Source organism: Mastomys coucha, unplaced genomic scaffold (assembly GCF_008632895.1).
Source record: "Mastomys coucha isolate ucsf_1 unplaced genomic scaffold, UCSF_Mcou_1 pScaffold22, whole genome shotgun sequence".
Classification (NCBI taxonomy): Eukaryota; Metazoa; Chordata; class Mammalia; order Rodentia; family Muridae; genus Mastomys; species Mastomys coucha.
The window spans coordinates 217725228-217740740 of NW_022196905.1; the positions used below are offsets into that span (position 1 = coordinate 217725228).

General features: G+C 47.9%; 1 protein-coding gene across 9 annotated transcripts in view; it reads left to right on the forward strand.

The window, feature by feature from the left end:
- Znf827 (zinc finger protein 827) overlaps nt 1-13346 on the forward strand; it is a 171710-nt gene extending 158364 nt beyond the window's left edge. Inside the window, exons 10-15 of one of the 9 annotated variants that reach the window (XM_031340392.1) lie at nt 363-552; nt 1514-1680; nt 5690-5881; nt 6225-6402; nt 8234-8266; nt 9727-13346. In XM_031340392.1, coding sequence (XP_031196252.1) covers nt 363-552; nt 1514-1680; nt 5690-5881; nt 6225-6402; nt 8234-8249 — 743 coding nt within the window. In that variant the 3' untranslated portion in view covers nt 8250-8266; nt 9727-13346. Of the gene's footprint in view, nt 1-362; nt 553-1513; nt 1681-5689; nt 5882-6224; nt 6416-8233; nt 8267-9726 lie in introns of all 9 variants that reach the window. The other 8 variants (XM_031340396.1, XM_031340394.1, XM_031340397.1 and 5 more) reach the window with 8 other exon arrangements.
- The last annotated feature ends 2167 nt before the right edge of the window (nt 13347-15513 follow it).

Genomic DNA, 15513 nt, shown 5'->3' on the forward strand with positions numbered 1-15513 from the left:
TGATGAGGGATGAAGGGTGAGGAGGCATCCAAGAAGAAAAACAAATCCAAGAACCCTGAGGAAACCACTCAAAAAGCTGCCCTCTGGCCCAGGTTGGGCTGCCACCACAGCCTCGGCTGCAATGTTGCTTTGGGCTTTCTTATCCTACAGTGCTTCAGCCTTGAGATCTTGTCCTCGATGCCTCGAGAGGACTTTAAAAACAAAATCTCTGTGTGTTGAGTATTGATACAGGAGCAAGCTGCTAGGGATCTGCATAGATACAATTTCAAGGCATGAGCTCCCACATAAAGGGAGACTTGGACCGACCTTCCTTGGTTCCCGTAAGTGAGCTCTTGAATTTTTTTTTTCTTTTTTGAGAGCAGTTTTGGTTTCTCCCCCAGAGGAAAGAAAGTACAAATGCCACTTGTGCCCCTATGCTGCTAAGTGCCGTGCGAACCTGAACCAGCACCTGACCGTGCACTCTGTGAAGCTGGTGAGCACCGACACTGAGGACATAGTCAGTGCTGTCACTTCTGAAGGCAGTGACGGGAAGAAACACCCTTATTACTACAGGTGGGTCACACTTGCAGCAGCCAACCCAAGTTTCTCAGACCCCTCATCTTGACACTCCCCCTCTGCCTGCCTGAGTTCTGGGCACAGGGCTCTTCCCTCAGCCATGCTCTAACTTCATTTTAATAGGCTCTTTGCTTACACTAAACCCTGAATTGGCACAGATGCCCCCCTAGCTCAGGCAGCCCTTATGGAGTTAACTGAAAGAGAAATGGTTGGGAGGTATTCTGCAGGGCGGGCTCCAGAAAAAGCACAGGGCTCTGCGGATGGCTGACTGTTAAGATGCTCAGCTCTGTGGCTGAGCACCTTGTGGTTTAAGAAGAATGATCTGAGATCAGTTGCTCAGTAGGCCCTGCATGCCGCCCCTTGGTTGTCCGTTAGGACACACTACATCCTGCTCTGTAGTCAGTCTTCGGTCTCTGTGAAACTCTGCTGAATCATGTCTGAATGATATTGGTGACAAGTTGCCCTTGTAAGGTGGCTGAGTGGCTTCTCCTAGGAGGTGTCACAGTTGTGCCTGCCTCTTGCTCAGAGTGCCACAGAACAGTCTGTGTGCTCTCCTCATGGCACCCAAGGGTTCCTGGGACCTGGGGGAGTCTGAGGTGTGCAGCACCATCTGATTTGTCGGTGGGCAACCACTTGGCAACACTGCCTGAATCTCAGTGCCCAAAGGATCTGCTAGGCCCATGTGCGGCATCTGGAATCTGTAGCTTTTAATTAACTTTATGATTATTTAGCATCATTATAGCATGTATGAGATTGTTATATTATGCTGGCATCCAATCTGTTTGGCACCGTGACCGCTCTGGAGGCATCCCAGCAGGCAGAAGATTTTCCTGATGCCGTACCTTTCAATAGAGAGAATACACAGGAAACTAATGTTCTCACGCCCACTGTGTACCTGAGCAACACACATTTAGAGGCCTGTCTCACTCTTCTCTCCCCCTTCCCTTCCCCGCTTTAGTTGCCACGTATGTGGATTTGAAACCGAGCTCAACGTTCAGTTTGTAAGCCACATGTCTCTCCATGTGGACAAGGAGCAGTGGATGTTTTCCATCTGCTGCACGGCCTGCGACTTTGTCACCATGGAGGAAGCAGAGATGAAGACCCACATTGGCACCAAGCACACAGGTAACCTCGCTGGTCCCTTCCATCCCCTGTGCCCCACAGAGGCGAGCACTTGGGTGTGGTCTCATGGCTGCACAGACCTGGAATTTGCTGCAGAGCCTAGATACTGTTTGGGACACACTGAGCTACACGCCTGGCCCTCCCCTGGTCCTGGTTGTCATCACCACATGTGATGGTCACTAAGCTCTTCTGCCCAGTCTGGGGCTTCGCCCACTCACCTCAGCCAGCAGGAGGCCTCTAATGTGAGTTTTGCTAATATCACAATGTAGAGAGAAGCTGAGGGACGGGTTGTTCCACACAGATCAGTGAGTGGGGTGTGCATTCAGACCCTCAGCCCTGACCAGGTTTGCTCTACCTCCTGTTGTCTATCTCCTTGTTGTTCTGACAGGCCTGCAGGATACTTGGTATGGCCTTGGACCTTTTCTCTTTTGCTGTACCAAGGCACTGAACCCCTAAACTGTAGGTTCTTGGGTGCTCTAAAATGACACACATGGTATGTCTGCCGTCTCTGTCTGAAACCAGCCTAACTAGGCTTGGCAAGTGCTTGCCTTTCATTTAAAGCCTCTTGCCACTCTGGCTAACTTCTTCCATTTAATGATGTTAAATTAACACTTTGACTTCTCCGTGTAATTATACCCTCAGAAGGGATGGTAGGAATGACGGTAGCACAGAGTCATTAAGCAAGACTCAGAGGGGCTGCCCCCTCCCATTTGTGGGGCTTACAAACTAAAAGCCGATGTCGCTTACTGCCAGTCCTGGGCATGGATGGGGTCAGCCCCGTCGCATCGGTGGCTCTGGAGGGACCCAGGAAGGGGACTCGCTGACAGTCATGCTGAGAATGTGCATGGCCAAGAAGGATCCTGCTTCTCTGACCACTTTGGCTCGCTGGTGCCGACAGCAATAAAAGTTCAGTTTTGTCAGTAAGTTCAGCAGCTATGACTTGGAGGTCCGCAGAGAGTCATTATGCGGAGTGAGAAGGTGCCATTTTTACAGTCGGTTGTCTGACTGTAACCACATTAGCACTGTGGGAAGTAGGTGAGCTGGGAGGCCCATATGGAAGACAAATTAAATTCGGCATTTCTGGAATGGCTAACGGAGGGAAAGGCCAGCCTCTTTCCGGTTCCCACTCGGTTTTGCAGTACTCTTTCTTTCGTCCTGTCTGTTAAACACTGACGTGTGAAAACTCACCCCAGTGTGTCCCTGAACGTCTCTCTACCCTACCCTACAGTCCTCCCCACCACTCACCTCAGGACGACCTTAGCTTGGCATCACCTGTCCTTGGTGGAAACTTCACGTTCACAATTAAGCAAGGCAAACACATCTCAGTACCACAGGATGCACAGGGTAGACCATGCCCCCTCTGAACCGACAGAGCTTCCAGACTAGCTGAGAGGACAGAAGCCACAGTGAAACACATTAAAGAAGTTTCCGTCTAATAGATTAGAAGTTACTCAGGCAGCGGCTGCTATGGGAAAGAGACAGTGTTTGTAAGTCTAGGTGCTGCAAGCCAGAGTTCCCGTACATCCAGGACGTAAATGCTTCAGGCCTTCCCATTTCTGTCCTTTGTATTATATTTAATGAATTCTTAGAGAACTCAGTGGATTTGATCATATTCACCCCACCAAACCCTTCCAGATCTACCTTTCCCCTCCCCTACCCGCCTACCTTTGTGTCCTTATTTTGACACAGCTCGGCCATCTACCGGAACTGAAAGTCCTGGATGCTAATACACAGGTGAACAGTCATGTTTCAGTAAAGCTGATTTACAAGAGCAGGAAGCTAGTATGAGTCTATGGGCTCTCATTCGCTGACCCCTATTAGAAGTTGACAGTCTGACCCTGAGAGTTTCCTGTTCACTACTGTTTTTAGAGGTTTGGCCACACTTCTACTAACCTAAATCTGTGCATTCAGTTGAATTGCTGTGAAGGTATTTAAGCCAGCATGTATGCTACATGGTGTAGCCCAGTATCTACCCTCCCGAGCATGCTTCTTTCCAGCGATTGCCAGCGAAAGCCCGCAATGGCACACTCCCACCTCCCCTCCTGGCCTCTGTGGTGGCTTTGGACTTCTCACAGAGTGGCTCTAAGCACCAGTACTTTGATTATCCTGGAGAGACGTTAAAATAAGAAGACATGACTTTCTCTGCGCTCACCCACTGTCTCCAGGTCCTCTTGCTGCACTGGCTCCCGTTGGCATCGGCTGCGTTTTCCTGGTTCCAGACTTTAACTTGTCCTAGGTTCAAGGCTGTAGGTGATGGTTTCCACCATCGTTTTCCGTGTCAGCTTTGCTTGTCCGTCCTTTGGTTTTATGATATCTTTTCACCAGGTCTGAAGGCTGACAGTCTTTTGTTTCTCTGAAGACGCTGCTCTGTGTCGTTCCGACAGATCGCTCCTGTGGAAGCTTATTCCACAGAGTGTGACCTCTTTGCTTGTGACCGGCTGCTCCTGGGAATTTTCTCTTTTCTTTTTTCCTTTGTCCTTTTCTTCTTTCTTCTATTTTACTTTATTTTAGACAGTAAATTACTATGGGGATCAAGCTGACCTCAATCTCTCTGTCCTCCTGACTCAGCCCGTTGAATTTCTGAGACATCACACTAGGCTCTAGGTTTTTGGGATTTGATGTGTTTTGTTTTTTCTTTCTTTGCCTGTTTTAGGCAATTTAATGATGATGTCCCTGTGTCTCTTGAGAGGGGTGTCTTCTTTTTTAGACGTCTCACTGTCTAGCCCAAACTGACTCTGAGCTCACAGTCCTGCCTCAGTTTCTGAGTAGTGGGGTGATGGTTAGACATTCTTCATGTTTCTTGTGCTTAGCGTTCATTGAGCATCTCAGATTCTGGGCTGTATGGTGTTCCACAAGTGAGAAACATCTTGATTATCTCAGAAAAACTGTCAGCCAGTGATGACACTAGTGGTGGTGTAGCACTGGGGAGCCAGGGGCAGGTGGATCTCTGTGAGTTCAAGGCCAGCCTGGTCTACAGAGCTAGTTCCAAGACAGTCTGAACCACACTGGGAAACTATGTGTTGAAAAACCAAAAGAAAAAAATTGTCCTTAGCTGGGCATGGTGGCACATGCCTTTAATCTTAACACTGTGAATGCAGAAGCAGGCAGAGTTAAAGTAAGAGGCGAGCCCGAGGTACATAGTGAGTTCCAGGATAGCCAGGGTTACATACAGAGACCCTGTCTCAAGGAAACAAGCAAAGGACAAGTTCTGCCTTGGCCAACTTATCAGGACCTCAAGTTGGTCTCATAAAGTTGCCTGGAGCACCTCACTGGAGCACCTCACTGGAGCACCTCACTGGAGCACCTCACTGGAGCAGCTTCCAACTCACTGAGGCTCTTTTCATCTGGGAGGGTTCTCTGCTCTGCTCCATTCCAGACCTTTCCTGTAGCTTTTACTTTAGGTTGACTCATTGTCTTAGTTACGGTTTCTGTTGCTGCAACAGAAATACCACAACCGAAAAGCAAGCTGGGGAAGAAGGAGTTTATTTGGCTCACTCTTCCAGATCGCCGTTCATCATCAAAGGAAGTCAGGACGGGAAGTAAAGCAGAGCAGGAACATGGAGGCAGGACCTGAGGCAGTAAGCAGGGGACTGCTCACTGGCTTGTTCCCTGTGGCTTGCTCATCCTGCTTTCTTATGGAACCCACTCTCGAGTACTGACCTACAGCCTCAGTCCATGCTAAGTCCACTCTCGAGTACTGACCTACAGCCTCAGACCTAAGAAATCTGGGAGAACAAACTATGAGACAAGCACCTAAAGTGTTAACAGACCCTGGGCGGAGCTCAGGGACATGTGCTGTCCACCTAAGACCTTAATAAATGCCCACAGATATCTGGGCTCAACACACTACACATGCCCTCGCCAGGGCTGTACTAGAATCAGGCTCCCAGCCATTGGGTACTCTGGGGAAGCAGAAAGTGCTGAAGCCACCAGGTGCTGCTGACACCTCACCTGCCATCATCCTAAGGGCTTCTCTCCTAAATAACACACCTGCCTTGTTTTCGTTTCCCAGGGGATGATAGGAAGACCCCCAGTGAATCAAACAGCCCCTCCTCATCCTCGCTGTCAACTCTGAGTGATTCAGCCAATGGCAAAGATGACTCAGACAGCTCCCAGAAAAACAAGGGCGGGAACAACTTGCTGGTCATCTCTGTGGTGCCCGGGAACCAGCCCTCACTGAACAACGAGGAAAAGCCAGAGAAAGGTGAGAGGGGTAGACGTGGCCTGCTCACCCCGGCCACTCTAGGTGTCCTAGTCTGGAAAATAAACACTCATGAGGAAAATAAACTGCAGTGTGGTGCTCACTACTGGAAAGGAGCCCTTTACTTTGGCTTAATTTGTGCTCAAATATGGGATGGGAGACGGGAGGGGGACATGGACTCTGAAGCTGAAGGCTGAGCCTTTTTAGTACAGTGCTTTAGGGATGGTGCCTAGACAGTGGTATGTGTTACAAGATGCAGGGTTGGAAGGAAGGGGAGTCCAGCCCCGTGCCTGCCTGCCTGCTGTCCTTCCCCACACACTCCTACACCCAGCTTCGGTCCTTTCAGGGTTCGAATGCGTTTTTTGCAACTTTGTCTGCAAGACGAAGAATATGTTTGAGCGCCATCTGCAAATCCACCTCATCACCCGGATGTTTGAGTGTGATGTGTGCCACAAGTTCATGAAGACCCCCGAACAGCTGCTGGAGCATAAGAAATGCCACACTGTCCCCACCGGTGGGCTCAAGTAAGGAAAGCAAGTACAGAATCTTTTATTGAGTTGTTATTAAGCACCCCCTTCCCCTGCCCTACCCAACCCCCCCATGAAGGTTTTGGGGGTCACAGAATGGGAGAGCATAGTATGAGGGGAGTTAGTCAGAAAGATCTAATGCCTCTGGCTGAATGGGATTCCAGCTGTCCTCAAGGGAGTCAACAGATATTAGCAGGCAAAGCCACTTCACAAGTACCCCAGGCTCATAGCAAGGAAGAGCACAAAGTGCCGGCCCAGCATAGAAGAGTAGACTCCTACTGCAGTGGATTTGAATTTAATGGATGCCAGGCTAGCATCCCCATGCATCGAGCATTCCACAGTTGTCACCGCAAGTTACTGTGTTTGTTTTTTAGATGGCCTGACATATATTTAGCTCTTGAGTATTATAGGCACCCGGCCCCCAAAGTAGGACCTTGGTGGTTTGATCAGACAAGAGGCAACGGTGTTCATGCAACAACAAGTGCTTCTCGTCTTTCTGCAGACATGCTGATGTCTTCCCAAAAGATCTATACAAGGATCATCATCCTTACGCAGTATTTGCAGCAAGGCCCCTGGCCTAGTGAGATCCATAAGTTATTACCAAGCATACCATGCAACTAGCCTGACCATAGATGCTAAAGGACTCATGAAGAATAAAATATCATTTCCACCTTAAGAAATCTATGTCCCAGAACTACCAGAATTTAATCTTCCAGTGATTCTGGAAGCAGAGTCCCTGTCACAAGACATTTTGGATCTAGTAAAGAAACAGAAGCATCAAATAGTTGGGTACAGAAAGACACAATTGTCAAAGTGTTTGGTTTTGGTTTTTTTGTTTTTTGTTTTTTGTTTTTTTAATCTAAAATCACAATGTAGTTAAAAGAATCAGGGACACTTTTTCTTTCATTTTCTTAATATAAGCAGAGGAGGGGTCATCCATTTTAAAATATTTTTATCCTCGAGACTCACAATGCCTCCTGAGTGGGTAAGAGCTGGAGAGCCCAGAGGGACCTGGAGCAGAGTATTGGGGGCAGAGTGGGGCAGGCTGGTCATGGCATCCTCTGAAAACAAAGACCAAAAAGACTGGAAGGGTTGAGGAATGGCCTTATCCATCCCATTTGGATCTACTCTTGGGGATGCATAGGTGGGCGGGTCATAGACAAATGGATGATTGTATAAGTCATTCAACCAGTAGATGGGAAATGCCTAACAGAAGCTTATCAGGGGCTTTGAGTCTAAACCCTCCGCCTCTTTACCGAAGTTTGTATATTCTTTATTAAAAAGAAGAAGCCTGTCTCCTGGATGGAGTTGCGTCATTGCCTTGTGGTAGCTCAGTCATACCCACGCCACTTGTGGCCTTGCTGTTCACCTTTTGGAACCCTAAGCAGGCCTGACCTCTGATGCACCAGGAAGACCTCAAGATGACCTCAGCGCTTTCCCTGGGTCAGACGCTGCCTGATGGTGCTAACCATTCCCTGTATGATAGTTTATGTTCTAGGACAACCAAACAGAAGAACAATTTGAAAAAAAAATATTGATAATGCCTTCTGGCTATACAGTGAGTTTTGTTTTGTTTGTTTGGCAATATCAGAGAATTAATTTTCCTGCAAAAGTGTCTATTAAGATAAATAATGGGAGCATGGAAAAGCCCGAGTGCTTTGCCCGAGCAGTGAAATAACAGACTGAGCTGAGGGTCCCAGAAACATACTTAACGTGAGGCAGACCGCCGATGTCTAAATGCTTTTCTGTGATGGGACTGCTTGTACTCTATATCCTGTTCATAATGCAGATCAAATAAGATTATACTATTATTTTTCTTTTGCCGTAGCTCAGGACAGTGGTGAGTGTCAGACTCCTCTAGGTAAGGCCCAGCTTGGCGTAGGGGTTGTGTGTGCACTTGACCTGGGAATGGGCTTTATATCTCTGTGCACTCTTTTGTGAGCTGAGGTTCAAGGGCTAACGGCGAGCTTGGTGCTAAGGAGCCAGTGCACGGTGCACCTGATTGTGTTGGGCTCTGCTGGACATCTCTCCAACCCTCTGAGGACAGTCCCCTCCGAGCCCTGCCTTGCAGGAGCTGAGACCGAGCTGAGGCAGCCACTCAGGCATCTGCATTCTTTTTGGAAAGAGCACACATGCTACAGTGATCCTATAAGCCACAAACTCAAACCTGGCAGCTTCCCTTGAAGCCCGGCAGATCTGTGAACATACCCACCCCACTCCCCACTGCCTCCCTGACAGCGACAGGGCTGGTGACAGTGTAATCCATGGTGGAAAGAGTGGAGAACTCAAGCCAGAGATACCCAGACCTTGCGCTAGAGGAAACACTGGACCCCAGTCAGGTGCCCGAGCTGGGACTCAGCCTACCTCAGTTACCTGTAAAGATGCTCAGACCATGACTCAGTATGTCCTGAGTGCTCTTCTGAGCACTCTAGAGAATGAAAAGAAACCTCAAAAAGTCCTACCCTCAGAGAATTCATGTTCCAGTTGGATCACTGGTATCTCTGTGACATGACTATGTCCTAAGAATGTCTGCAGACGCTGGAAAGCAGTCCCCCTCCTCCTCATTCTTCATGAGCAGAGGGGCCATTGTGTGGGCTTCCTTCTCCCAGGCCTCTACCTTGGTCCTTACTTCCCATTCCTGATGAAGAACTGGTACTGTAGGAGACAGCATTCTGAGAGTCCACATGATGTTGGTGCGTGCGCATACACCCACACACACACACACACACACAAACACACTCCACTGGCACACAGAGGGACACGCACAGGCCTTTTCATCCTAACACCCCTTTAATAAGCACGACTCTTGACTCCCGTGACTTTCTGTTTGCTGGAGGTAGCTCTCCCTATAAGCTGTTCTTTAAAACCTCTCAGCCTCTCTGCGTGTGCTTGGTGTGGTGCATGAAAAGTCGATTCTTTGTGTTGCTCCCATCTAGAGGGGAGGCCAGGAAACCCAGTCCACTGCCATGTCCACTGGGGGAGGGGGTGGAGAGGGCCCCAGGGTTTGGGTGGGGGCAGGAGGGGAGTACCAGCTTTATCTGCTCCCCGAATCCTCTGCTCCTTTGAGAGGACTGGCCTCGGCTGTTGCAGCCTGGAGCCCCAAAACCAGCTAAGTGGACCTCCCAGAGCTCCCTGTTAACCTGGACTGCACTGTCAGCAGTGAAGCCAAGCAGGGCCATCTGAGAGGTGGCAGGGCCAAGCAGGGGACCCAAGCCTTGGGGACCCAAGGGCTGACCCAGGGCAGGCTGGCAAGGAGGGGAGATGCAGGGTTCCCCGTGGACCATCCTTGCTAAAGCTCCCTTTCATCACTTCCCCTGGCAGGTGCCCATTCTGCATTTATTCCACCAACCGCCCTGCTGCCATGGAGTGCCACCTCAAGACCCACTACAAGATGGAGTACAAGTGCCGGATCTGCCAGACAGTGAAGGCCAACCAGCTGGAGCTGGAGACGCACACCCGCGAGCATCGCCTGGGCAACCACTACAAGTGTGAGCAGTGCGGCTACCTGTCTAAGACGGCCAACAAGCTCATCGAGCACGTGCGAGTGCACACCGGGGAGCGGCCCTTCCACTGTGACCAGTGCAGCTACAGCTGCAAGCGCAAGGACAATCTCAATCTGCACAAGAAGCTGAAGCATGCCCCCCGCCAGACCTTCAGCTGCGGAGAGTGCCTGTTCAAGACCACACACCCTTTTGTCTTCAGCCGCCATGTGAAGAAGCACCAGAGTGGAGACGGCCCCGAGGAGGACAAGAAAGGCCTGAGTCCAGCCTCCAGAGAGCCAGCTGGCCCTGGAGCGCCACTCCTGGTTGTGGGGGGTGGCCGGAGTCTCTTGTCCCCACTGTCAGTCATGTCTGCCTCTCAGGCTCTGCAGACCGTGGCCCTGTCAGCAGCCCATAGCAGCAGCTCAGAGCCCAACCTGGCACTCAAGGCCTTGGCCTTCAGTGGCTCCCCGCTGCATCTTGACAAATACCGGAACTCAGATGTTGCCCATCTCATTCCCTTAACAATGTTGTATCCCAGAAACCACCTGGATTTCACATTCCACCCTCCCCGACCTCAGACTGCGCCTCCCAGCATCCCTTCACCCAAACACTCCTTCCTTGCCTATCTTGGACTAAGAGAAAGAGCAGAGACTGTCTGAGGACAGCCACGTTCTGTACCAAAAACCAAGAGACAGAGACAGGAAAAGACAAAAACCCACAAAACTTAAAACACAACCCCAGCAGGTGTATGTTGCTGCAAAACCTTCAGGCCCCAGGGGTCTGGACCATGTGTACTGTATATCTTTAGTAAGGAATAGAAAATTGGCTCTGTATGTATACCTATTGCATTGACCTAAAAGCTGCTTTATCCAATCTTCAGAGAGGTGATCTGCTGCCTACGTCTACCTTCAGAGGCATGCCTCCCCAGCCATCACTCCCACTTCAGCTCTCCTCCGTACTTCTCTCTGAAAGGAATTTGTCATGTTACACCCTAAAGAGAGTGTCCTTAATAGCAATGAGCACTCAGAAGCTTCTCTACTGGTACATTGGGTTTTCTGTTGGATGAGTGGGGTCTTGTGGGCATTTGTGGATTGGGAAAGAAAAAGTGTGTGTGTGTGTGTGTGTGTGTGGTGTGGTATGGTGTGTGTGGTGTGGTGTGGTATGGTGTGTGTGTGTGTGTGTGTGTGTGTGTGTGTGTGTGTGGTATGGTGTGCGTATGTGTGTGTGTGTGTGTGTGTGTGTGTGTGTGTGTGTGCCATGACATTTCTATTGCACATTCTTTTTATACTGGCCTCTTTGACAGTGATGAACAGTCTCGACTTCCCATCCAGATTGTTCATCAACTACTTTCTCCCCACATCCACCACTGCCTTTCCTTCTCTATTTTATGGCTACAGAGTGGTAGGGCCTGGTGCTCAGTGGATGAAGATATGCAGGGTGCCAGGATATTTCCAATAGAGTGCTCAAAGCCCGGACTTCAGATCTCTACTTACGAAGATGGATAGAGTCAGGTGACAGATCTCTTAAGAAATGCCTCAAAACTCCATAGCTGACATCACAAAACCTGTGTGTTCTGTGTGTGTGCCCACGTGGATCACACACAACACACACACACACATACTCACACACACAAAGGAGTACATCCTCTTTAAAGGGCAGAACATGTGTGTGCGTGATATATTGATTCAGTTGTTATCGTTGTTTGCAGGAAAAAATTGTATGAGTGGAAATGTTTATGATTGATAAATCCAGCCAAGGAGATTAAAGGGGTTTGGATCGATTCTGGGCGTAAATGCTCAGACTAAAAAGAAACGGCAGCTTTGCACAGTGCGCTGGCCTTGCACTAGTTTGTTTCTCATTGGGGGAAAAGGAATAAGTAAAAGAAAAGGAAGGAAATGTACCTTCTTTATGGAATGAGTAGACTGTATGTTTGACATTTTAGCTGCGACCTCTTTGACGTACAAGGAAGGACAGAACAAAAAGGTGCTGCTTAGTCCTGTGCCTCAGACGATGCCCCAGGATGCCCCAGTGTGCAGAGCCTCTGGCTAGAGTGTACCCTCCATGTATTAGTAACCCCGTATTCCATTTTGTTAACGCCTAGCAGATATAACCTGCTAGGAGCTGACTTTATACTTATTTAAAGCTCTTATTTTATGGTCATTAAAATGGCAGTTTCTGTGCAGCACTTTATTGCGGCAGGAGAAGGTATGATTCAGTTGTGTAGCCCTTTGCTCATCTTTAAAACGTAATGGATGGTTTAAAAAGGAAAAGAAAATCTTTGGCTGAATATGTTCACTGCTTGGATTTGTAAAACAGCAGAATTTCCAGTATGCAACAGGCTGGAGGAGCGGGAAGAAATGTACTTTGTATAAAAATGGGAAGTTTGGAATATGAAAGGTTCTATTTTATTTATCAGCGGAAGAACTGGTGTCCAGGAGGAATGCTGTTTTCCCACACAATACAATCCTCGATAATACCCACCTTTCTTATTGTTACTTAAACCAGGGGGAAATAAAAGCATCCCCGGTGTTCTTCCTCTAGTCGCTCACGATTGCTTCCCTGAGTGAATGCAGTCAGACTGGAAGCCAGAACCTGAACAGTCCACATCATTCACTCCTTACACCCCCTCAGCCTCCCTCTCCAAACCTAGCAGGTCCCTGCTTCCCTCCCCACCCGCCATCCAACCGAGGATGAGGAGCCTGGCTAGGGCCCTGGCAAACAAGTTTACACTACAGAGATGTCCACAAAGCAGGGAGACCAATCGGCTAAGCCGGAAAGTCCCCACAGCCTCATTTTCCAGCAGAGACCTTTGATCTTGGCCTTGTTTAACCCGATGTCCAACTCATGTCAATATCTCAGTAGAAGACACTATAGACACTTCCGGACAATGTGCCCCAAGGTCACTGGGTTTGTGGGTGGGTTTGTTGTTTTTTATTTGCTTTTGCTTTTTTGTTTCAAAGTTATGTCTTTATCCCCATTTAATGGAGAATGTGCCACTTGGCTAATAATGTGTTTTCAAAACTGCAGGTTCAGTGATAAGGGAGAGGGGATCATAGTGATACCCCGCCCCCCCAAGAGGTTGGCAGAAAGGTGACTCACAGAAGCACCAGCAGGTTAAGAACCTGAATGGGTGTCCCTGATCACGAGGACCCTGGGTTTTACAGCATGTCACTTGTGCAATAAGAGGTCTTCGGGTGGGAACGTGAGAGAATGAGGGAGCTGGGCGGAGACGTTTACTGCTCAAATGCCATGCATTTCACTGCTTGCCACTGAACCTGTATTTGAATGACTTAGTAATGCTTAATGTAATTGGGCAACTTTTTTAGCACTTTGGAAAAGAGTCATCAATCTTTCTGGTAAATTATAAAAAGTTTTCTGAGTGAGAAAACGTGTGTTTGCAGTTTGTTTGACTTTTTATATTATTGTTGTTGTTATTAATAAAAAAGAAAATCTACAGCATTTTTCAGAGTCCACCTAGATGAAATGTGCCCCCTAGTCAGTTTGCGGTTTGATGCTCGGGGAAGGGTGTGTCCTGTAGATCTTCTTCCCATGGAAACACTAACACCTTTGAGAAAGTCGCCTAGCAACTTTGGGTTCTCACTATGCGTTCTCCAGGGAGAGCTGGCTTGGTTTTCCATTTAGTGATGCAGGTAGGGTTCTGAGCACTTTCTCTCTCCTGTCCTTTCTTTTCTTTCTTCCTTTTTTTTTTAACTCCTCATATTATGTTCAGATGATCACACTGTCAAGGTTTGTGTACATTACTGAAAATTTGTATTGTAAAAAGCTTTTGCATTACAAGGCTGTACAGGGTCATTTTGACAGTAACTGGTATTTTCCTCTGCATCTTACGTTGCATTGCCAATTTCTAGTGTATCAAGTTTGGAAGTATAATATACTCTAATTAAAAGAAAAAAAAAGGTTGGCTATACTCTGGCTTCTTTTTCTTTCTTGGTTGCCATCCTTGCCTACTTATGGGCTCAGCGTTTCATTCATCTTTCCTTGTTCTGTTGTGGTCTTTCCGCTGTATCCCATGTTCTCTGAATCCAGGGTCCAGTGCCAGCGATAACTGTTGCAGAGTGCAAGTCCTGAACAGCTGAGGCGCTTATGCATACGGCTACTATGCAAGTCGCACATGTCTATTAAAGCTGAGAGCATAATATGCTTTGCAGGACCGTGGCAGCTGGCTCCTGCCTGAGCTTATTTAGGAACGTTTCAAAGTGTTCAGCAACCTTACCCTTTCCTGCCCGACACCGTTTTATTGACCTCATAGCCAAAGGGAGTGAAAATACAGATGAATCCATTTGTCTTAATGAAGTTCAGCAACTAGGAGATTTTAATGAGGGGGAATAGTATATTCTGAAAGCTAAATATAGCCTATACAAGTGCAGGGAGCCATGGTTTGTCAGTCAAGGGAAAGTACCTGAGAAATTACCTGAAACCAAAATTGGGAAGTGAAGATCTACTAAAAATAATTTTTTTTAAAAAAATCATCTTAAAGTTCCATCTCAGACCTTCCTGTGAATCCAGAGCAATTGATAAAACATATAAAACAGCAGATGAGAATTTTTGGTCTGGCTCACAACTTGCATGCTTATAAATATAATGTCCTTTGCTTATTTCAAAAAAAAAAAATTGTGAGCCACTTTAGTCTAACATTTAAAGTGATCCAATATATGCTTTAATTGTAATTCCACAGAAGAAGCCATTGTGTAAGCAAATCGTTAACTAATCACTATTTCCATCTTCACTTTTACTCAATACCTATTTATAGGTGCGGACATCCCTTTAGTGACCCACTTACCAGGTTTGTTTAGGGATGTGTAAGCCTTTCTGGAAAACAGTAAAGTAACTGCGCTCTGTGCTCAGCATTCCCAGCACAGGTGCCTTCCCACTTGCTGCACGCATTTTTGTTTTGGTTTGTTTTTCCTAGACACAATAGTTGCCTCATATCTTCCCTGTAATTGAGAACACCCTGCAATGTACAGAAAACACACATCAATTTGGAAATCATTTCCCATGAAATGGGCTTCCAGTGAATTTAAGGAGTGGTCTAAGAGCAGAGTGTTCAGGACAGAAGGCATCTTCATGTACAGACTGGCCGCCTCCAAGCCAGCCACTCTTCTGTTAAACATACACAGGTATGTTGTGCAATAAATAAGCCTGACCCCATGGTCATAAATTCTGTAACATATCTATGTTCAATGGCTTGCTTCATGCCTACCACCAAAGTATACCTGACCATTAATCAGAGGCCCTGGTTACTGGGGAGTGAATTGGAGCAGGGTGGGGTGGCGATGCTTAGGCTTGATGAATACTTGCCACAGTTCTGAGCGGAGGTGGATAATGTGATCAGCTGGAAGGAGAAGGAGCACCCTGGTGGGCCCCTCGGTGCTCTCAGTCCACAGTGAGGAAGGACATCCAAGAGGAGCTCAGGGCACACAGGAGAGGCTGGCTAATGAGGGACTTCAGCTATACTCCCAGCCGACAGAGACTGTCAAATTAAACCCTTCCCAAGGGCTGCTCGGAACCTATGAGTGAGATCCCAAGGTGAAGTAGTACACCCATAGTGCCGCAGGCTCCTCTCGAAGAAGCATCAATTGCAAGCATTTCAGACGCCACCTAACAA